A 24,861-nucleotide genomic window follows, 5' to 3' on the forward strand; every position below is an offset into this window, starting at 1 on the left:
TTAGTATTGGTAACTTGATGCTTGGCTGCCGTCGCTTCTCCGTTGTTATGTTCCTTGGTTCGCCTTAAACCACACCCCCTCCCCTCATGTCTGATCGACCTCTCACATGACGTCTAGCTAAAATATATGATTGGCCGAAACCTGTAGGGCGGGACATTCTACTCGGGCCGAATGACCAATCATATTGCGCGAAACATTTCACAGCAAGCATGTAAGTTAAATGTTCATAGACGGGGGCATCAACCATAGGTTCATAAATCACAAATTATTTCTTGACTGTCTGTCTGCCTCTAGCATTACCTACCATTGCATTGTTAGTGCTGATCATTAACTTATTATTTAAAAAACCCTGATCATCTTTGAAATGTTGTGCTGAAGTGCATAGTACCTTATTATTATGCACTAGTGTTAATATTTACTTCTTGTTAATCTACATTCATTCCTCTATTGTTTTAATTCTCATGTTGTCGAGATGTTTTCAGCAATATCTGGCACAATCATTTCCAGGAAATTGTTGTCGATCTCTTCATTTTTATCTGTACATCCTAATAATGAACAGATTTAGCAGCAGTGGCCAACCCAATTTTTTGTAACATTTGGCTAACACAGTGTAGCAGAAGAACCAGGGTTAAGGGAGGTTGACACTGTGGAATGCAGAAAGTAAGGGCAAAAACTGACAAAAGGCAAGATTCGTTGCTACATAGGCAGTAACGACATGTTTAATGCGGAGGCAGGACTGCATATGTAGCACAGAGACCAAACCCAAGTGCCCTGCTATTCACCACCACGGTACAATGTATTAGATACAAAGACTAGAACACAAAGGAAAATAAACTAAAAACAATCTCTTTCGGCTGACAAGACTGAGAAACGGAAATTAAAACTGTGTTTTTTCATAGGCCATTTAAAAGCTATATCGTGGTGTATATAGATTGTACAGTATATATACGTTATATACTAGTCCCCTGTTGAGGGCTTCAGATAATTTCACGCAGAGGGTATTTCATAAGCTTTTTGTATACACATTTATCGTCTCGCAGCACTAGAGAAACAGTAGGGATGTGTTCTTTTGCTACAGGATTATAACACTGTTTGCAAACACTGGTTTCTGTCCATGAAATGACTTCCATATCCAGTGCTTCCTCTTTCACTGTCTTTATTGGTTGAGGAGGCTGTCAGTGTGTTGCTATTCAAAAATGGCCTCTTCACTGGTCTACACGGGGTCATCATCGCTGCGGTCATCATGGCTGGGACAGAGAGAAAGCTGGTCCACGATGGCAGGCAGCACGCTGTGGGCTTTCACCGCAACCCACAGAGAGAGGGCCCAATAGGGAAGCTTTGTGAATCAGGACGTGATTTAGCAGATGATATATATATACACATACATACATATATGTATATATATATATATATATACATAATATATATACATACATATATACATACACATATATATATATATCCAAAGGTATCTCGTTTGAAGAGAAATATAAGAAAACATGAAAGAAGGATTATTCTTTTGCAGACCCCAGAATCAACATTATCCCCCCACCGCTTCACTCCAACCTCCGGGCTTACTGACATAGCAACATAGCAACGTAACAATCCACAGCGGCAGAGACAGAAGAGTCTTTGATGTGAATGTTCAGAAGACATTGTCCATCGCAACACCCCCTGCCCACCTCCCTTTACACCCCCACAAACACCCCCACGCTCCAAAGAGGGTCCTTCAGCAAGGAAGGAGGCAGAAAAGAGGGGGGGGGGCAAAGAGAGGGAGGAAGGGGGAGGAGGAGGGGGGTCGGCCATCTTGGTGGCGCAGCTCATGACTTGTTGTCGTCGTAGAGGTCATGGGGCACTTGGTTGTCGGGCAGCTCAACCTCACACACGATGCTCCGAGGAGAGCCAGAGCTCCGGTTGAAGAAATGGCCACCTGGAGGTGAGGGGGATACAAGAGGTTTAATCTCTCTCTCTCTCTCTCTCTCTCTCTCTCTCTCTCTCTCTCTCTCTCTCTCTCTCTCTCTCTCTCTCTCTCTCTCTCTCTCTCTCTCTCTCTCTCTCTCTCTCTCTCTCTCTCTCTCTCTCTCTCTCTCTCTCTCTCTCTCTCTCTCTCTCTCTCTCTCTCTCTTGTATTGTGTGTATCTCTCGCTTGTTCTTTCCCTCTTGCAGCCTCTCGATACTTTTCACTGTCTCTTTCATCACACACACATACACACACACACACTTATAACTTGCGCTTTTAAAAAGATTTAATGACAAGATTCAATAGAATTCAAGTAATTTATGTACTTGAGTAGTAAAAGTTTGGGCAGCAACTGCTTTGACCTAAGAACTCATGAAATTTAATCAAAAGGAGAATGAATTGAATATTGCAAAGGCCAGTGGTAACACTGTATTGGAAAAGATTGAGGAATGTTGATGTGTCATCAGATTCTTACCAGTCTTGAACTGCTAATGCCACTGCTAATGTAGCAGCTAATGTAGCGGCTAATGTAGCCGAGGCAGCCTAGGAGATGGGCATAGCTGAGCCCTTCAAGGAAGAAGAAAGGAGAGGCAGAATCGCTCGAAGTGGAGCAATAGAAGTGTTGAAGAGCCTAGTTTTCCTGTTTTTCCAGTTGAAGAACTGCTCACTCTTACCTCCCTTATCTCTTCAATTTGGTCTCATTATGATAAGTAATCTAGGAACAACAACTGTGACAAGGAAAAGGTCTTGGGGTTTTTGCAGAACCGAACAGAATACACTTGATGGCATTGAGTATTCAAAGAGTAAAAATAGTCCCTCTCTCCCGTTTAATCAAGATGCGTAGAAGTGTCCTCATTAAAATTAATGACCTTATGGCCACAAAGCACAGTCAGTCTGAATCCCCACAGCATCTATATTCCTACAAGAAACCCCATTTAATTGTCATTCTGTTTTTTACTGCAAGTTGTTGGAATTATCAAGATTTTTCGGTTGGAATAAACAGAATCCACTTTGCGTCCTTTAAGCTATGAAGAAGTGAAATGTTGGGAACACGGACAAATGGGTACATAACGAAACCACAATGCTAGGGATAATGTGGAGCTTTGATTACATTTCAAAAAGGTCAATCTTGAGGGAGGAACCCATGACGGAGGATGACCTACAGTAGTTCAGAGGTCAGAGGTCATCTTCCAGGTCAATGTTCCTCTAATCCTCTACTGGCATCGCTTCTCCATCCAGCCCGCTGAACAGTGTTGCAGCCTTCATGATGATGAAGCAGAGCACCAGGACACACAGAAGACCGAAGGTGAGGACCACAACCCAAAGCTCTGCCAAATCAAGGACAGGGATCAGGAGTTAGAGAGAGAGGGACCCCCCCCAACCCTCCAAGGAACCACAGAAAGACCCAAAGAAAGACCAGAGTGGCCTTACACTGGCCCAGAGGCACAGAAGAGGAGACTCAGAGATGACGGGCGGTAAACGGAGAGAGCAAGAGCCGAGAGCACGTTAGAAGCAAGAACTGGGAATGGCTGGGGGATAAAGAGAGTGGCCAAACATGAGATAAGAGACTCCGAGCTTTAAAGACAGAGTCCTTGATATGCCTGACCATCAATTGGATTAAGCGACTGAAGGAAAAACAAACATTGGACAGAATGCAGTGGAAGGCAGGACAACATGAAACGGACATTGAACCAAAATGTTATTTTTGGCAGCTCTCATGTGTTCCCTTTCAAACAAGTGTTTGCTGATTCAATTTAACCGAGGATGATACACCAGAAGTGTAACCAGTAGCGATGGTTCTCTTAAGTACTCTCACTGTTGCAGCGCACTATCTCCGTGATCTCTCCTACACTTTGTTCCACCCCACCTCCATATCCTGTTTCAACTTGAAGTGTGGGCTATTATGGCGAGTGAGAAATCATCCTCTCTCTGGAAACCATAAGAACTGGCATCAGAATTGCATTTACCATTGTGCTTGTTTGTCTCAGATTTTTTCTTCAGAGTCAAATAATCCCAAATAAGAAACTGGTCAGGAGAAGGCTGATTTGGTATTCTGGTGGCTGTTCACCACTAGAAGGGGCCAGTATGATTAGAGAATCTGATCCAAAATGTCCTCTTGTAGCTTGTACTCAAGTTCACTCAAGCACAGCTGCTATGGCTCAATGGATGTCTTTGTTGTAATGGCGGCCGGCTTCATTGAGACAACTGTTGTATATCTGGATAACATCTATCTCGAATGATATATGGTAAAAAGAGGGAGCAGAAAAGAGCAGGTGACAGCAAGATTTTACAAAAACATCCCTGCCTTCCTATTCGCTTGCCGCCCATGAGTCTCCACCAACGAGAAGGGTTACGTTCACTTCCCTGGGATGCATCTATGATAACCATTTCCTCAAATGCATCAGAAACACACAAACAGAAGGAGTCAAAACAAAAGCCACAAAAGGAGACGCAGCAGGCGAACAAAGCGAACAGAGAGACCGATACATGGTGAGGCAAACAACGGCCGAGACTTACTGGTGACGGCAATGTTGATTTCCCCGGTGTGAGGGGTGAGTTCTCCGTCCGAGGGGACCCCCTGAGGGCCCCCAGAAGGCCTCAGGGGCTCCATGCTGATGGAGGCTTCGTTGGAGAGGTCCACCAGAGCCATCCTCTGACTGCCCGAAGTCTGGCTGCGGCCTATCCTCTCCATGCCAAAGGCCACGTTGTCCACGCACGGCAGGTTGGTCTTATGTTGGGGAGACACACATGCCTTAGCTTAGCTTGTTTTAGAATTGTTTACAGTGGCTTCTTTGGGGAAAATATAATATTTGGATAGATCTAAGATTAGCGACTTCTTTCTTAGGTTTGTTTAGTTTAATGAGTGATCTAGTATTGGCCCTGTTTTTTGTATTTTACCTGCATTTGACCTGAAACTATTTTTATTCCTCGACTTACTGCATCTTAGCAGCACGTTACCGGCATCTGTCCGTTTCTTACAAGCATTTTGAACCACTGAACCAACATATCAGAAAAACAATCCTCATATTTGCAAACTAACATGGCAATTAATCGCTATCTTATTCTTTGTTTGGTTTAAATGATCTTAGTTTAGCCACCTAGACTGGGACTCCAGAAAGAAAAAGCTGTTCTTTGTTGGCCTTGTAAGTATCTGTCCTGAATTAGTATTTCTATTGTATGGATTTGCCAATATTAAATCCGGAGCATATGTCCTAGCTCACTGCAAAACAGAAACAATCACAATGAGGTCCAGTAGTCTTAACTTTGAAACGCTCCGTTTCTTTTACCACTTTATGGATACATTATCGTTTGGTAGTTTGAGCTTGAAACTAAAACTAAAAAACGATGCCAAACACAAAACCCTCAGAGTTTTGTGTACAGAGAGTTGGTGGTTGCCCTTAGTGTGTATAATTAGTATCTGCTACACGTGAACCTCCTAAGAAGGCGCATTTTGATTGGTTCGCTATCTCGGGATATAGGGCAATATCTCATGATTGAGATCTCAAATTGGGATATTGCTTGACGGTCGAATAAACCTAATAAAAATAAATAAATCCCGGCACAAAGGGTTATCTTGTTTAGTGTTCACGTGTTGTATATACTAAAACAATTTTCACCTCAGGTAATGATTGTTAAATGGCATTGAAAATCCCATCAACTATGAGGGCTCCCTAGTGCCATGAGTGACTGGACGTGGCCAGCAGGGGGAGATGTTTGCTCCTTTGCACAATGCAGAGGAAAAGAAAGCTCTTGAACGTCAAAGGTTAAGCTTGATTTTATGACATGTAAGAAACATTACTATATACACTAATGACTAGCTAACAGCTGAATAACAGATACAACACCATAATGACAGAAACATCAAAAGAAGCAGAAGATGTTAAAACGTGTGTGTTTGTGATGTGTTTGGGGGGGGACTCACCATGATCCCCAGAGCTTTGAGGATGTTGAGTTTACACATGGGGCACGTACAGTGCTCGTTGAGCCAGGGGTCCACACACATCTTGTGAAAGACATGCCTGGAACAGACACAGGTAGGAAGAGTGAAGGACCGAGGGGGGGAGACAGAGGGGGAGGTGAGGGACAGAGCGTGGAGGCAGAGGGAGAGAGAAGGGGAGGTTGCAGAGGGAGAAAGGGAGAGAGTGAATGCAGGAGGAGGGCAGGAGGAGGAGTACGGTAGAGGGGTTAGAGAGAAAATGGGGAGAGAGGGGTGAGTGGCGGATGGTAGAAAAAGAGAGTAGGGGGGAGAGAGGTAAAGGATATCTAAAGGATTAATTTATAGAGAGAAGCTTCCTGGTCAAATACAGTTATCTGTCTCCCTTGTCTACAGTACGGTCGTCATCCCGTGGATGCTCAAAGGGTCTAGCAGAACTGCAGCGTCCCACAAGGGGGCGCCAGAGCAGAACTAGGGCTTGGGCCTTAAGGGGAAATTCAGGCTCGGACCAACGTTTTTTATATACTCTGATAATATATATCTACAGTCAACGTTCTCTCATAATGACTCTAATAATGAGTATAGAGTTAAAAAATACCATTCGATTTAGATAGTAAAATTTCCTTTCTAATGTTCTTTTATTGATAACATTATAATAACGAATCTATAACATTGGTATTTACTTTAGTATTGCGCTAAGACAGACATCACCACCAGGGGACTCCAAACACTGGATCGTGGTTGGTTGTGACGGGTTCATTCTGCGATGACCCTGTTCATAGCTTTTTGACAATGAGCGGGGCAATGGGCCAGCTGGACTGGATGATGCAACAAAAACATGCAGTGACGCATATCCAGAAACACACACACACTCAGGCCCAGGCAAGTAAACAGGCACACATCGAAGCAAACCCACAACAAATGCACACATAAACATATACAAACACAGACACACGCACACACACACACACACACACACACACACACACACACACACACACACACACACACACACACACACACACACACACACACACACACACACACACACACACACACACACACGTGCGCATGTGATTGCCTTTATATGTGCTTTTGTGTGAACGTACAGAGGTCCTTCTCCCAGCTCTCACCTCTCCCAGGCTTCACAGTTCACATCACGAGTGTTAATGACTCATCAAGCATCCATTTTAAAACAACACGCCGCTTCAGCAATTGTGATCTACGATATGGAGCAAATACTGAAGCCAACGGACAAGGTGTCCGAGCTTCTAGAACCCTTGAATCAATGTTGTGGAAGTGAAAAGAGGCAGAAATGCCCATTTTTTTGTCTGTGTTCACCGGCACAGTTAGTTCTTAATCCTCCTATAGTTATGGTCCTCATAACTCATGTTTATTTAAAAAAAGGAAAGGTCATATCTTTTTTCATTAACACAATGAGTCTGATAGTCTTTGCAACTACAGACATCTCATGTGCATGTCAGGTCAACCCTTCAAATTTAAAGTAAAAAACATGCACGTTCAGACTTGGATTAACCCTACTGACTCTAACCAAAGGCACCAAATCGCCCAAATGAGCCTTATACACATAGAGAATAAATGCACCCAGTGGTTGTGGTGTGCCCCGTTAGACGGTGAGCAGCCAGCTCATTTGGAGCAGTTAAATTCATTACAGGACAATGTGTGGGTTGTGGTACACCTTAGGTTCCTTCTGGCAGCCTGTTTGGATGAGCAGAACTGCAAGGACTAAAACCAGATTAAACACACTCTGCCATTTTATCGCAGTGGAAAAAAGGTCTGCACGGACTGATCATGTACACAAGCTTTCCCCTAACTGCTATATTCACACCCTTCCGCTTGACTCACAGAGATATACTTCATGAGGCAACATTCCTCACACACATATGAGCTCAATTTGGGATCACACAGAGTCTAAACCTATATTTGATACCAAACACATATCAAAAAAACTGCTTTTAACTCAACTAAACAATAACATAAGTGCATCTAAGGGTGTGCATGTGAACAAGGGTGTTAATATATAGACAGGGATACTTTTGCCTGAATGTGAGATGAGGTTGGGATACATTAGATTATACAGGGTCAAAGGTCGAGAATATCCGCACGCATGCTTATTCTGAACTTACTTGCAAGGCAGGATTCGCACCACGTCGTTGGGCTGGTAGCCCTCGATACACACTGCACAGTGGTTGAAGTCTGGGTCAATTTCCTGAAACACACACACGCACACACACACAGTAACAGGATGTTGCAGCTGCAGAAATGTTTCTAAAATCGTACTACTCGACGAAACATCAAATCTTCTTATTTTTGACTTCAAACACAACATATAGAACAATGTGAGTTTGTGTACGTGTGTGTTGTACGGCTGGGGCCAGCAGTCTGAGGTAACAGACTGTTCCTCCATATGTTTCCAATCAACCCTTTTCTGGCCTCAAACACCTGGCAGCTCTGGGCGCCAGAGACCCCCCCTTCTTCTCCTCCACCTCCACCTCAACACGTTGTCTGAAACCTTTCCAGAACCTATGAGGCCATCTTATCCTTTACATCAACCCCGGCTCCCGTGTCATTCGGGAATAATACGCTGATCTTTCAGAAATTCGCAGAAGTCAACTGGCAAAACACTGGGGTCTGAATATCAGAGACCCGATGAGTCCATGCTTTAAGTCGTGCATGTTAACAGCTTGTTTAGAAATGCCAGGATGGGTTTGTCCAGGTGAGAGTTTACATCTTCACCTCTCTCCTTCCCCTCCTTTCCTTCCAAACCTTTCCTTCACCTCCTATACTTCACCTCTCTTCCCCCTCCTATCCTTTCCCCCTGGCCCCTACCCTCACGGCTCAGGCTGTTTGAATCAATAATGGGCCGGAGATTTCTCTTGTAAATGTGCTGACCTGGACGTCCCGGTGTACTTTGAAATGTGGTCGTGATGACCGTGGCTTTGGACACTGCGGTGTTAATAACCCCCTCTGTGTGTGAGCAGAAGACAGTGAGTCTTTCCCCATTCATCCACATTGTTAACAATGGACAGCAGCGCATTAATACATCACGACAGGCAGCGCATCGGCCCGGGGCTCACAGCCAATCAGAGAGCTCTGAAACTGGCCAAGAATAAATGATGGGGGACGAGCAGCGGGTGGAAAAGAGAGTGATTAACAACAGGAGAGCCGACATGCGGAAAACAAGACAGGGACGGAATAGAGAGAGAGAGAGAGAGAGAGAGAGAGAGAGAGAGAGAGAGAGAGAGAGAGAGAGAGAGAGAGAGAGAGAGAGAGACAGAGACAGAGAGAGAGAGAGAGAGAGAAATCTGAGTGGGGGAGGATGGTTAAATGACTTCATTCTGGGAGAAAAAGAATAAGAGTAAGTGAGAAGTCACAGAGAGAGAGAGAGAGGGAGACAGAGACAGAGAGAGGGAGATGACCCAACGCAAGGCAGTGAGGAGGGGTAGTGGAGAATCAATGCTGAGTTATTTCTGGATACTGGCTATCTGTCTCTCATGACAGAGGACAAACAGCCTCAGAGCCAAGGACATGCCATCGCGCAACCCCACCCCCCTGGCCCAGACACGCACACACAAAACACACCAACAACCGCCCCCACCCACGGCGCCTGCACATGGGGCGATCAATAACCTCCACAAGGAGTGTCCTCACCCTTCTCGACCCACCCGAATCGAAATGGAGAAGACACCCACGATATTTCTTAACGAAAACTCGCGAACGACTTCAGCTGAATCTTTCTCTGTTTTAAAGGGTTCCAGGGATTAGCAGTTTTGAAGCCGCGCCCAGTTTTGCTTAGAGCGGAAGACCGTCGTCATCAGGTGTTTTTAAATGTAGGAGATGTTCAAAGTCAAAAATTCTTAATAAGCTATCTTCATATCATATTATAAACTATACTCAGCTGTGAGTATATAGTAAAATAAAGGGTATATGCTACTGGATTGTACATTACAATGCAGGTGTAATGTTATAAAACCTCCATGTATGGATTAAAAATTGGATAACAGATCCAATTACAATAAAATGAAACATCTCAGATAATTAGTTTTGTGTTCTTCCTAACACTCTCCAACCCTAACTGCCATTCCCCTCACCCTATGTATTCCCTCCACCACTAACCCTAACCCTAACTGCCATTCCCCTCACCCTATGTATTCCCTCCACCACTAACCCTAACCCTAACTGCCATTCCCCTCACCCTATGTATTCCCTCCACCACTAACCCTAACCCTAACTGCCATTCCCCTCACCCTATGTATTCCCTCCACCACTGCACACGGCAGTAACCGGTTTCCAGCAGGAGAGATCTTTAACCGCCTGTTTGAGCTGACGTGATGCTGCTTCCATCCTGCAGAAACATTGCAGACTGCAGTTTTTCGAACATCATTCTCAGGGAATCTTTTTTTTTCTTACTTATTGACTTGATTAGGATTAGATTTCCACACCCCCTAAGAAGCCCTTCAAGTCTGTCTGGCACTCATGACTGATGGGTGTTGGCTGGCTGTGCAGAAGCTGCCAGCCGCCAGGCAATGGAGGTGGTACATGGAATGACGTAGCAACCTGCCTCACACTGTGGAGAAACACGCAACGAAGACAACCTTTTCCGTTGGCAGCCGCTGTTCCATTTTGTCTGAGCTGGATCACTTAAAACGTGTACGTATTAAACCGTTCCATCAGCAATTACAGGTTGTGAGTTTGAAAACTAAAACCACCCATTGAGGTTCCATTCTAAATTGTGTACTTTTGTTTGGATTTCATGCTTACGTAGTTACACTCCATAGTGTGCCTGCCTGGATGTCGGCTCGACATGATGAGCACTGCCAAGGGCACCTCCTCCTCAGCCGCCACAACCAATGAGCTGCTAGGGGTTATTGGTGACTACACAGGAAGTTGTGTTTCATGGCATGCCTCAGCTGTGAACATCTCAACTTCCTCCTCTCCCTCACACTCCACCTCTCATCTTCCTCTTCCTCTAACTGCCCCTGACTCCAGCCCTCCCAGTGGACCGCCTACGGGAGGGGGTGGATTCAGTTTCAGCATCTCTCACTCTTTCTCCCTCCTGCCATCTTGAATCTCCACTGTGTATCTCTCTCCTCTCTTCCCCTCATTCCCATCTCTGGCATTTTCACTGAACATTACTCTCCTTTTATCTCTCCTTCCCTCTCTCCTTCATCATCTAACTGTATCTCTCTCTTGTTCCTGCCCTCTCTCTCCAATATTGTCTCATTCTCTCTCCCTCTCCCTCTCCCTCTCCCTCTCTCTCTCTCTCTCTCTCTCTCTCTCTCTCATATGTTTTATTCATGGCAGGGGATGCGATGTGACCTTGCCCAGCGTCAGTCCAGGCCACAGAGCTGTCTCCTCGACACCACTAATGCTACACAACGTAGCCTAGCCTTACCTAACCTAGCCTACTATCCAAGCTAGCCAAGCTAGCGTGGGCCGGAAATGCGTCAAAGATTTAGCAGATGCATTGCAGATTGCGGTCTATTCACCGTACGTAAGTCAGTTCACTTCAATGACTCATGAGTGGCTTGAATAAATTTACCTTAAACTCTATACTCCTCCTCAGAAACGACGGTGTACGTGTTCATTCATGCCACTAGATGGAGAGCGGGTGGGATTGGATATCAGGGCTATTAAAGTAAACCAGTAAAGTATTTTGTTCAGCACAAAATGTCCACTGGCTCCCAGATGTCTTAGCGGGTCGAACAAACAACTTCATATATCAGGATTGATTAATGACACTGTCACACTCTCTCTCTCTCTCGCTCTCTCTCTCTCTCTCTCTCTCTCGCTCTCTCTCGCTCTCTCTCGCTCTCTCCTCCTTGACCTTTAACTCTGAAATGAGTCTGTTGGAAACGGGAGTGTCAATATTAAGGCAGTGGCTGGAAGTTCTACTCCCCGTTTGTCACTTTGATCACATCTCATCCCAAGCCTTAAACCCACCATCGACTGGAGGCGAAGGCCATTCGTACAGGCAGGAGACATTAAATGAATGGCAGCCGAAAATGGCCCTGTATCGGCTAGTCGGGTCTGATTAATCCTCACCCCTCTACAAAGTTACAGCGTGTCCTTCGGGCCAGAGTTTAGTTTCTTAGGTCTGGTGTGAGTGCATATGTGTGTACTAGCTGTCCGGACCCATGTTGGATTTAAGAGTCTGCATTATGATAGCGACAAATAAAGACCACTTCCCTGACTCAAATATTTTTCTATGCATATGCTATTCTGATAATATGCTCGACAGAGAAGACCCTAATTGTATTCCTTAATGAAACCAAATGCACACTTTACCTTATCTCCTTTCTTCACGGTCCTTGTGGTCAGCTTCCCAATGGCTTTCTTGGCTGCATCGCCAAGGCGACGCTAAGGCGAGAAGAGAAGGGAAAGAGAAAGAGTTATAAAAAGGAAGGTGAAAGAAAAAGTGCAGACATAGAGAAGGGGACAAAAGGAGAGGAATGGAAGAATGTAAAGAGGGAGTAAAGAGTGAGGCAAAAGGGATTGAGGAAGAGAGACAAGGAAGCACAGAAAGACAAGAGGGGAGACAAGAGGCAGGTGACGGAGAAACTGGTGGTGAATAGAGGGTTAGTTGAGGTAAAAGTGCTTATATTTTGATAAAGCAAATTTCTTTCAACTATTGGAACCGTCCCCCTCGATTAATCAAAGTGATTTTCTTTCAGCGTATCATCTTTCATGGAGGACATGCACTTAGAATTTAAGACTAAGGGATAATCTTATCCTTCGCGGGGCAGAGTTAGGCTACCGTCCAATATATTGTCCATTTAACAGACTCCCTATTGACAGATGCTTTTACGTTCAGAGCATGAGAGTACAGTGTGGAGAAACACTGTTGTTGATGTGTGATGGATCACCAGTTTACTGTTAGTAACTTGGTGACCGTTAGCAACTGGTTGACTGTTAGCAACTGGCTGACCGTTAGCAACTGGTTGACTGTTAGCAACTGGCTGACATTAGCAACTGGTTGACTGTTAGCAACTGCCTGACTGTAAGCAACTGGTTGATAGTAAGCAACCGGTGCCCCATTGGTGACTGTCAATTGGTGTTAGCAGCTGGTCGATTGCTAGCAACTGGAAAACCGTTAGCAACTGGTTTAGTTAGTAGCTGGTGTGCCATTAGCGACTGGCAAACTGTTAGCAACAGGAGTACTGTTAGCGACAGGTTAACTGCTAGCAACTGACCATTAGTTAGTGGCTGTTAATACAGCTGTTGCTCAAAAAAGCCATAGCAGCTTGGAGAGGAGCCGTTTAGGTAGATAATGCAGGAACAGATATAATCACTAGACGTTTTTTATTAAGCCTCTGGAGCAATTTACATACAATTCTAATAGGGGCTTTTCTCATTGTCCCTGTAGCCACGAGGAGGCAGACGGTGGAGGGGGATGGACAGGGACTAAGCTCTGACAAAAACCTAAATCCTTTTTTCCATAACAGTGTTCTGCACTGCATTCACTGCTTGACAATTTTACCTGGAGCGGACATTCATTATTGTGTTTTTTTTTATAAGAACGACAACAAAATACCTTAGCAAGGTTAACAAAATTTTCCATTCATTGATTTTTAAAGGTTTTTCAACTAAATATTCTTCAAAACAGTGAACCGGCTTTCACCTTTAAACAAGGAAATAAGTAATTAACAGCCCCTGTATGATTAGGATGTCTTATTATCTTATATAAACTTTTGATTGTTAACTCAGTTGCCAAAACATTTGCACAAACCAGCTCAGTGAGTGTGTTTACGTCTGTGCAAGCACGAATTGTATTGCATTGCAGAATAAGCTTAATTTTTTTTTTTTTATATGTATGTATGTATATATACGGTGTCATAGATCTGGCTGAATGGACAGCCGGAGAGGCCTGTATCTCTTTGACCTGGCTTTCGACCTGGAGCGAGTTACTAGTGCCTAGTGTTAGTGTTACCTGGCTGCGGTCCCGGGCGTTGGTGTAGCGGATCTTCTGAATGAAGTAGAAGATGAGCCAGGCGGACGAGATGATCATCAGGACGATGAAGGAAATGGAGACGAACACCAGGGAACCCCGGTTGATGTTCTTGGTGGGCCCGCGCTGGCCCACCACCACGCTCACCAGCACCGTCAGGTTGCGCTCAAGGTGGGACAGGATCTCTCTGCCGTACGCTTCGGTGATCATGACTGCTACAGTGTCACCAGTGCCTGCATTGGTAGATGGGCCGCATTGGTTTGGTGGGAAAACTGGCAGAACACTGTATATTAAACTAAAGCGCAGCAGAACACTGTATATTAAACTAAAACTGGCAGAACACTATATATTAAACTAAAGCGCAGCAGAACACTGTATATTAAACTAAAGTGCAGCAGAACACTGTATATTAAACTAAAACTGGCAGAACACTAGATATCAAACTAAAACTGGCAGAACACTGTATATTAAACTAAAGCGCAGCAGAACACTGTATATTAAACTAAAGCGCAGCAGAACACTGTATATTAAACTAAAACTGGCAGAACACTATATATTAAACTAAAACGCAGCAGAACACTATATATTAAACTAAAACTGGCAGAACACTGTATATTAAACTGAAGCGCAGCAGAACACTGTATATTAAACTAAAGCGCAGCAGAACACTGTATATTAAACTAAAGCGCAGCAGAACACTATATATTAAACTAAAACTGGCAGAACACTATATATTAAACTAAAACGCAGCAGAACACTGTATATTAAACTAAAACTGGCAGAACACTGTATATTAAACTAAAGCGCAGCAGAACACTATATATTAAACTAAAACTGGCAGAACACTATATATTAAACTAAAACTGGCCGAACACTATATATTAAACTAAAACGCAGCAGAACACTGTATATTAAACTAAAGCGCAGCAGAACACTATATATTAAACAAAAACTGGCAGAACACTATATATTAAACTAAAGCGCAGCAGAACACTGTATATTAAACTAAAACGCAGCAGAACACTGTATATTAAACTAAAACTGGCAGAACACTGAATATTAAACTAAAACTGGCAGAACACTGTATATTAAACTAAAGCGCAGCGGAACACTGTATATTAAACTAAAACTGGCAGAACACTATATTAAACTAAAACTGGCAGAACACTGTATATTAAACTAAAACGCAGCAGAACACTGTATATTAAACTAAAACTGGCAGAACACTATATATTAAACTAAAGCGCAGCAGAACACTATGTATTAAACTAAAACTGGCAGAACACTATATATTAAACTAAAACTGGCAGAACACTGTATATTAAACTAAAACTGGCAGAACACTATATATTAAACTAAAACGCAGCAGAACACTATATATTAAACTAAAGCGCAGCAGAACACTATATATTAAACTAAAACTGGCAGAACACTATATATTAAACTAAAACGCAGCAGAACACTATATATTAAACTAAAACTGGCAGAACACTATATATTAAACTAATACTGGCAGAACACTGTATATTAAACTAATACTGGCAGAACACTGTATATTAAACTAAAACTGGCAGAACACTATATATTAAACTAAAGCGCAGCAGAACACTGTATATTAAACTAAAACTGGCAGAACACTATATATTAAACTAAAACGCAGCAGAACACTATATATTAAACTAAAGCGCAGCAGAACACTATATATTAAACTAAAACTGGCAGAACACTATATATTAAACTAAAACGCAGCAGAACACTATATATTAAACTAAAACGCAGCAGAACACTATACATTAAACTAAAACTGGCAGAACACTATATATTAAACTAAAGCGCAGCAGAACACTGTATATTAAACTAAAGCGCAGCAGAACACTATATATTAAACTAAAACTGGCAGAACACTATATATTAAACTAAAACGCAGCAGAACACTGTATATTAAACTAAAACTGGCAGAACACTGTATATTAAACTAAAACGCAGCAGAACACTATATATTAAACAAAAACTGACAGAACACTGTATATTAAACTAAAGCGCAGCAGAACACTATATATTAAACTAAAACTGGCAGAACACTGTATATTAAACTAAAACGCAGCAGAACACTATATATTAAACTAAAACTGGCAGAACACTGTATATTAAACTAAAACTGGCAGAACACTATATATTAAACTAAAACTGGCAGAACACTATATTTTAAACTAAAGCGCAGCAGAACACTATATATTAAACTAAAACTGGCAGAACACTATATATTAAACTAAAACGCAGCAGAACACTATATATTAAACTAAAACTGGCAGAACACTGTATATTAAACTAAAACGCAGCAGAACACTATATATTATTAAATTAAAACTGGCAGAACACTATATATTAAACTAAAACTGTCAGAACACTATATATTAAACTAAAACTGGCTGAACACTATATATTAAACTAAAACTGGCAGAACACTATATATTAAACTAAAACGCAGCAGAACAATATATATTAAACTAAAACGCAGCAGAACACTATATATTAAACTAAAACTGGCAGAGATACATTTCTAAACTAACATTTCCAATTTAGTAGTCTTCCACCTGCATCGCACAATTGGCAATGAAAATATCACACCAGTCTGGACAGTTCCATACACTGCTGCTGCTGGCTGCTGGCTCATCTGCAAACCATGACTGGGACGATGATGATGATGATGATCATGATGATGATGCAGATGATAATATGGATCCGACAGGGTATAGGGTATATAGACTTGACTTAGAGCACGTTCCATAGTCCATTTCCGATTAGTGCAATCTTCTTGAAAACATACATATTGACGTTATACATAGAGATGTGTTCTCCTCAGATACAGTGAGTAAACTTTGTCGCAATCCCAACAATCCATCCAAGTACATAACATTCTTCCTAGAAGTTTGAGATATTTATTTTCGTGTTCTGCATCCATTCATCTCATCTATATATACGATTCTGATAATAAAAACAATACAAACCCATGTGCATGCTATGTCATGCATTGCTTACCAGAGATGTCAAACAAACACAACTGAATGTTCATGGAGGCCTACTCTGTTGCCATAGTTCCCGTATTGGTTTTTGTACTTGCCATTTCTCGTGGGCACAGGCTGGTTATTAATGTTCATATCACGCTCAGTGATCTGAACAAACAACCTGGTGGCACACTGGTGCAGTGGATCCAACTACACCAACCAAGAGGATCTGAGTTCAATCCCTTAATGCCCCGAGCCTTATCTGAAGCCTTGTTTAGCCAGTTGACCTTACAGCTAACATGGACCCAATCCAGTTCATCTGTCTGGTATCATATGGTTTAGTGAAGGTTGAGGAATCATGAATAACCATTAACTGTATGCAATTGCTTGTGTTTTCTTCCTCATAATTTCCATACATTATTGTACAGCACATTCTCAAATGATGTGGCTCACTTGTTTATCCCCTTCGTGCCTTGTTGGCAATATTGGAAATGTTCTTGTGATGAATTCCACAATGCCATCAGAGAATGGACTTTTAAATTGCTCTGACAGCACCCTCTCAGCACATTTTCATTTCAATGTGATACTTAATTAAACTGCACCCTGTGTCACAGCTGGAGAGGTTGGTATATTCTGTCTCTAAAATAATTGGCCAGGTGGACGCCATCCCTAACATTCACACACACACACACACACACACACACACACACACACACACACACACACACACACACACGCACACACGCACACACACACGCACACACACACACACAACTAGAGACACAAAATCACACACACACACACACACACACACACACACACACACACACACACACACACACACACACACACACACACACACACACACACACACACACACACACACACACACACACACACACACACACACACACACCACTCAGTGCCACTGTGAGGTCAGTCAATTGGCCGTGGAAGAAGCGGTCAGTCAGTCACAACCATGAGCCAGCGGGCAATAATCATTAGTTTATGGGCCGGGCTCTGCCGTCAACAGGCTGAGCACACATCAAGCACTGCCCGGGGGTAAGAACCGTGACTCAGGGTGACTTACGCACCCAGCCGGACATCTGCCACCTGTGGATGAGAGAGGTGTAGTGTGTGTGGAGGGGAGAGGGGGAGTGGGGGATGGAGGGAGAGAGGGAGAGGGACACACATGGACAGACAGAGAGAGACAGAGGGGAATGAGAGAGAAGAGACTTAGTTGACTGAGAGTGAGAAAGATGAGAGGGGGGAGAGGGAGAGAAAGGATGGAGATAGAGAGATAGAGAGAGGGGGAGAGAGAGAGAGATGCACAAGGAGTAAATAGCCTCGTCTCCTCGGCAGGTTTGCACCTCTAGACACAAGGGATTCATACAATCACATCTTTAGTTCCCTTAGCTCTCTTTCCAACTACGTTAGCTGCTATTGAGACGGGGGATTCATTAATTCACCACCAGAATATCGCTATGCTGCTATAAATTTCACTTACAGTTTTGATGTCGGAACGTACAAGGGCGGTTGTCATTATTGTACACTGTTCGAACACAGGGGCACTCTATCTACTCCTGCCAGCCACTACACTTTTGCGAACAAACCTATTTAAGTCATGAATACTATATGTATCTTTGCAATGGTTGTAATTTGGACTATTTCCTTATACTGTATATCGTATCTCAAAATACATTATCAACATAACATAAAAAACATCTATAAGATGTTGGAAAATTCTGTGTGTTTTTGGTTTGCTTAGCGAGTGCTCGTTTACTTGAGTACTGGTTTGCAACACTATTGTACACACACAAACCCACATATTGGTGATGTCTTCAACACAAAGGTTCCAGCGCACAGAATCACTTAACCCATTAAGTTTTGCCCTGCTAATGTTTTCACACAAGGTCAATGCTGTTACTTTCGCATATTTTTATGTACCACAAACCACCAAATGCCATGAAGCTGCATGTCATAATCCTGTTCTTATTTAAATTCTTTGGAATGTGGAAAGGGAAGGTCTGGTTGAAGTTATTGTTATTGTACACACACACACACACACACACACACACACACACACACACACACACACACACACACACACACACACACACACACACACACACACACACACACACACACACACACACACACACAGACACACACAGACACGGCCAGGGTCATCACAGAAAGACACTACGTTGAGGGGCTGGGAAGGCTCCAGAGCAGTTGTGATGTGTTCCTCAGCTCTGTGCTATATTTAGACTCATCGATGCTGTTGGAACACAGGTAATGACTCAGACAGCCCTACCTCTGTTTCTCCCCACACCTCTTTCCCTCCTCCTCCCCTTTTGCTATGACGTCATCTTACAGAGCATCTTACTGACTTTGTGATTACTACATCACAACGCCATTGTGGGAGTTTGGGATATTTTCAAAGCCTTTCAATATTAAGTGCGCGCACACACACACACCCACACACACACACACACACACACACACACACACACACACACACACACACACACACACACACACACACACACACACACCCACACACACACACACTGCAGCAGCCGCGGTGTGCTCCGGCGTCGTACCGTCGTGGCCCATCTTGACCGTCTTTTCGGTGGAGTTGTTGTAGACGAGCACGGCAGAGGCGTTGTAGGCGGAGGCCTTCAGGATCTTCTCCTTGAAGGTGCAGTTCCCGCGCTGCAGCAGGGCCACCCAGTGCCCGGTGCGCGGGGGCACCACGAAGCGTGTGTGGGGGTCACAGCCCTGGCGGTCCACCACTGGGGGGGAGAGAGAGAGAGACATAACACAACTGGAGAGAGTTCAGAGCCGGAGGAATCCCAGCTTCAAGGTGAGGAGGTCAGGCTAGCAGAGATGAGCCGTTGGTCAGAAGGCTGGCCGGTTTTATCACGATACGTCACATGCTAAGGACTCCAGTACAACGGTGACACAAGACAGGGACAGTAAAGCTCTGGGCACCATAATGCACAACAGGATATTTCACACAGCCATTTTTTTAATGGCTGATCATCGTAGGTTATGTTTCTCATCATAATTAATTTAGCATATACATCTGTAGTGTGTTTGTGTGTGTGTGTGTGTGCATGCGTGCTTGCATAGAGGAAGTAAAGGCTATGTGTCAATAAATTACCGAAAAAGGGGATGCAAAACCACACGCATAAAAACCTCTTCCTGTGTGCTCAAAAAGAGAGAAGAAGTGATAAGACAAAGTAAGAAATAGTGATGCAAGACCTCACGCTTCAAATGTCTCCGTCTCAAAGAGAAACACACATACAAAGACATACTCACCCACACACACACACACACACACACACACATACACGTACGTTGGTTAACGTGTTCCTATGAGCCACTATTACCATCAAAAATGGGTAGATCTACCAGCATAACTCTGTAGATCTACCAGCACAAGACTGTATATCTACCAGCATAGGTCAATACATTTACCGGTAGATCGACCAGCAAAATGTACCCGTATAGATATGGGACAATCCAGAGCTCCTCCCGGTCTTATAAGTGTTTGCTCGCGCCAGTTACAGGCCGATGGGAACACAACAATTAGTGGGCCATTAAGAACCACAGACGAAGAATATTTATGTCTGAATCTATTATGTCTACACGGCCTCTATAAGTAAATGGGCAAGGAGGCCTTGAGAATAGAATAAAGTACACGGTTTAATTTTATCAGCTGTGTAAGGAATTTTTACTTAAATCGGTCTCTACATAGAGATGGTGCCACGTTATATATTTCAGCCTTGAGGCCTTTGAAACTCTGTGTCATAACTCAATATAGAGAGAAGATAGAGAGAAAATAGAGAGAAAAATACCATCTCTTGGAAAGGGGAACATTTGAGGACGAGGCCCCAGTTTCAGAGCAACAAGGTCTGCAGTGTCCTTGGAAGCATCTGGTACAGTGTGTGTGTGTGTGTGTGTGTGTGTGTGTGTGTGTGTGTGTGTGTGTGTGTGTGTGTGTGTGTGTGTGTATGTGACTTTGAACCAATCACATCATCAGAGAACCCAAGCTTTGACTTTGCGCATGAACTTTGGTGTCCTGCTTGTGGTTCCATTCGTGGAGTACCGTTGTGCTGCTGTGACTCCTAGGATAAAGGTACTACTACTTTACTGTAGCTGGCATTTGCCCTAGCTTCACTCACCACAATCTTTTGAACAGTTAATAAGAGTAAGAGCTAAGCCCAGAGTGGATTTTAAGTTAATTTGTGATTATACTAATATACTAATAATATATTAACGTCATACTACGACACCGTGTAGGAATTTCTCCTAACGTGGTAAAATTGTATTTCGCATTCAAACAAATAGTGCTCTCCAGCGCCTGACTTTTTCAAATGTGAGTTGCAACCTGGTTGCACGGTAGGCGCTGTGTGCCAAGAAGCTATGACTACGTGACACGTTTTTTTGAATTTGCAGGTCACGTTGCCTTTTTAGTTCCCTTTTCTTTAATTCCCTTTTTCCTTTTCCTGTGGCGTGTCAGATGGAAGCCTCCTAAGGACTTACCCGTTCAATGTAAATACAGATAAGAAATTCTTTGCTCAGGAGGATAAGTCTGATTATGGCAGAGGTCATTTTACACCAATGAGGACATATTTATGAATGAAGACATTGATTTTAGCTAATACGTTACTTAAAACGCTACAGTGTCCCATTGATACAAGTTACCCGTTACGCATCAAAACAGGAAACATCATGACTATATGGTTAAAAAGAAAGAACAATATTACCTCTCTAAATGTTCAACTGAATGGGCAATAAATCCAAAGCTACGAACTGCATTTGAAAGCTACGATTAGTAGAACTAATGCAGTTAAACCCCTGTGAGTATAGGTCAGTGTTAAGTTCACAAAACAGAAGTTATTGAGACATTATTGAGCCAGGTATTATACATAAATGATCATTTCAATGAGGAGATGCGGCTGCTGGTGGGAGTTACAACCAATACTGGTTCTGGGGCTATAGTCCAAGGGCTGCACATAACCAGACTGAGCATGTGGTGTCTAGTGGTTAGAATAGAGAGGTTGGGTGGGGAGCCGGCCTCCACACAGGTCAGCCTATTACCTCGGGCCACAGAGAGAAGCCACAAACTAGGCCACTGACTCTGAATAATGTCTGTTACGTCTCTGTTGACCACAACACATAACAACACACGTGCCTATGAAATGGAAACTTTCATGATTGGTAATAAACCATGTCAAATAAATGTTGTACAGTTTAAACAAACAACCCGTTGCCTGTTTTTTTTTTCTTTGAGTCCAAAAGTTTGTCTCATTGTGTTGTAGCCTACTTTCTTTGGGGTTTGTGATTGGACAGTGAAAATGGTTTTGGGGTCGGGGGTGGAGTCCCCCTTAGAGCCGGGCTCTGATTGGATAGGGATGGTCACAGTTAGCTGATGTGGAGCAGAACAACAGACACATGAGGTAATGGAAAGTTTCCGTTTTACCAATTCCTTTGTTATATTAATACCCTCCTCTGTTCACGGACAAAGTGTGTGAAAATGGGTTTCCATCAATGATTTTCTGTGTTTTTTTTTTTTTTTTTTTACAATTTCTCTAAAAATTGATTCATGCCTCTTAATAAAGTACTCTTAATAAGTAATTGATGACAGCCAATCAGCTGCCCCTCTCGCATGTTTACATTCAGAAGATGATGAGGTGCGACATTAAACCCAACGCAGAGATGAAGGTGAGGTGGTAGACAGACCATTTTCATGTCATGTTCAATCTCAGGTCAGACCCCAACTGATGCCCATGATATAATTTACCTTATAACATTGTCGTTTCACAGATGTTTCCATAGCCAAATAGCTTGCAAAAGCATGATGCAAATGGTTGTGACTAATAATAACCTAAGCCATCTTTTCATGTAGTTTTTAAAACATCATCATGCGGTCTTCATGAATGTTAAGCCATCATCGTAAGCTTAAACCAGTAAGATATTATCTGTTATTAAACCCATCTGTTTTAAGCACCACTTTGTGTTCAAAGAAGATATAATTGTTTTAGATTATTTCTTTAGTTCCAGTTTCACAAGCATGACAGGAATATGAATATGAATTTGATATGTTTTTCAACTAGCCAAGCAGAACACATCAATACCATGTTGTAATACCGTCATGAAGACTCATCTAAATTCTAAGGACAATAAAAACATTGTAGACTATTACAAGAATGTTCTGGAACATAAAGGCTGTGTTCTAGAAAGGTGATTGAACGACCAATCTCTGCATCCTCTGATGTTGACCTTAACACACACGGGTCAACATCCTTAACACAACCCTTGACATCTTGACAACACAATAGACTCCAGACACAATAACCTCTACACATTACTCCTACACCATTCTAATTCAGCACTAACCACAGCAGTCTATCTGACACTGTGTGTGTGTGTGTGTGTGTGTGTGTGTGTGTGTGTGTGTGTGTGTGTGTGTGTGTGTGTGTGTGTGTGTGTGTGTAGGTGTGTGTGTGTGTGTGTAGGTGTGTGTGTGTGTGTGCGTGCGCTCATGTGTGTGAGTTTGAGATACAGCTGCTCTGACCTTAATCCATATCTCCAAATAAAAAAAAAGACATTCATTAGCTGGCTGATATAAAGTCTATAAAGTAGCCTAATGTGAAAAAAACTAAAGTGCCTGTCTGTGCAAGCGTTTCAGATGAATGCTCACAGAGAGGGGGGCATGCTATCAGGGTGAAATTACACTTTGCAAGCACCATGCCCACACCCCTGCAATCGTTCGGTGTCACACTGCCATGGCTACATTAGAACTGACAGTGAACTTACCTCCATGGTAATGCGCAGGCGCGATCACCGTGCCTTTCGTGTCGCTCTTCGGTGAGTTCTGACCGTACGTGCCGTCGTCGTTGCTCATCATCTGGACGGGGTTGCCCTTTGAGTCCAACACGGTGGCGTTGACCGTGGCGCTCACGTGGTCGTCCTTGTTGAGAGCCTTGTCGGCACGGATGGAGAGAGCGCGCGGGGGCAAGACGAGAAGGAGAAGAACGAGAACGGCGGCGATACAGCGGCACGGCGTGGCGGCGGTCCAGCTCTGGGACATCTTCGGGCCGTCTAGGTGCGCGCTCCCTCGTAGTACATCCAACCGGTTGGTCAGAAAACGAGCTCCGCGCAGTAATTAAGATTCACCCTCACAGTCATAGAGGATGCGTGTCATTCCCTCTGCGTGTGACGACCCCTCATGCACACCATGCTGTCCTCTTCATGTCGTGTCCTTTAAACCCTCCCAACGCGTGTCAACGCTACACGGCCTACAAAATAAACAAAAATTATTACGCACATATTAAAATGGACCAAACTGCAATAATTGCCATCAAATGAGGCTATTTAAATTCATAATAATAATAACGATTATTAAATGCTCCTAAAGGATTGAGAGTAGGGAGATGCAGCGTCTCTGCAGCAACATCTGTAGAACAATAAGCGTTATGAAGGGACTTGGCTGACAACACACAGAGGATTTCACCACAGATCTCCTAGCCCCACATTCATGTCCATAACAGACAACGACTATTTAGGCCGACATGCAGCCCTTGGCCTATAAGTTTATATCGAACAACAAGACCGCATACAAATCCGATGTTTAGATGTCATTCCCAAATGTGACGTTGACAGATGTTTTTTTCCTTGTGGTTTTTTTTTTGCCACAAGTGAGCGCTGCTGCCTTTGCTTTGTTTCACAGAAGAAAAATCTTCACGGTAGAGACAAACGACCACGTCTGTCGTTTTTCCGAGGACGACAATAAGACTAAACGGACCGTCGCAGCCTACCTTCTTCATGCAGTCGTAGACTCCGACGTGTGAAGAGGTATTAGTGCAGCTTTCATTTCAGTAGCTCGTGGCCTTTCGAGAAAACCGCTGCTGGCGGGGAGGTTTAGAGGCTCGAGCCTGTGGAGTCTTTCTCGCGGTGGCGACGCAGAGCGCAGGCGCAA

At 43.4% G+C, this 24,861-nt stretch overlaps 1 protein-coding gene and 1 long non-coding RNA gene across 4 annotated transcripts; both read right to left on the minus strand.

Annotated features, from left to right (window-relative positions):
• Positions 1-689: 689 nt before the first annotated feature.
• On the minus strand, positions 690-24,861 carry rnf130 (ring finger protein 130). 3 transcript variants are annotated; one of them, XR_009527887.1, is made up of 10 exons: positions 24,701-24,861; positions 23,700-24,181; positions 19,475-19,666; positions 13,846-14,096; positions 12,204-12,275; positions 8,042-8,124; positions 5,883-5,979; positions 4,478-4,688; positions 3,072-3,288; positions 690-1,930 (listed from the first exon to the last, which is right to left on the minus strand). XR_009527887.1 is itself a non-coding variant. In XM_060063809.1 (10 exons), exons 2-9 carry the CDS (start codon positions 23,971-23,973, stop codon positions 3,167-3,169), a joined length of 1,302 nt encoding a protein of 433 aa, XP_059919792.1. In that variant the 5' UTR covers positions 23,974-24,181; positions 24,701-24,861; the 3' UTR covers positions 690-1,930; positions 3,124-3,166. The 3 variants fall into 3 exon arrangements, 2 of the variants coding, with proteins under 2 accessions (XP_059919792.1, XP_059919793.1); XM_060063809.1 differs by having other exon boundaries at positions 3,124-3,288; XM_060063810.1 differs by lacking the exon at positions 3,072-3,288.
• On the minus strand, positions 8,548-12,197 carry LOC132466563 (uncharacterized). The gene is made up of 2 exons (XR_009527888.1): positions 10,136-12,197; positions 8,548-10,105 (listed from the first exon to the last, which is right to left on the minus strand). It is a non-coding gene; the product is annotated as an uncharacterized LOC132466563 (long non-coding RNA).

Source organism: Gadus macrocephalus, chromosome 10 (assembly GCF_031168955.1).
Source record: "Gadus macrocephalus chromosome 10, ASM3116895v1".
NCBI classification, from domain to species: domain Eukaryota; kingdom Metazoa; phylum Chordata; class Actinopteri; order Gadiformes; family Gadidae; genus Gadus; species Gadus macrocephalus.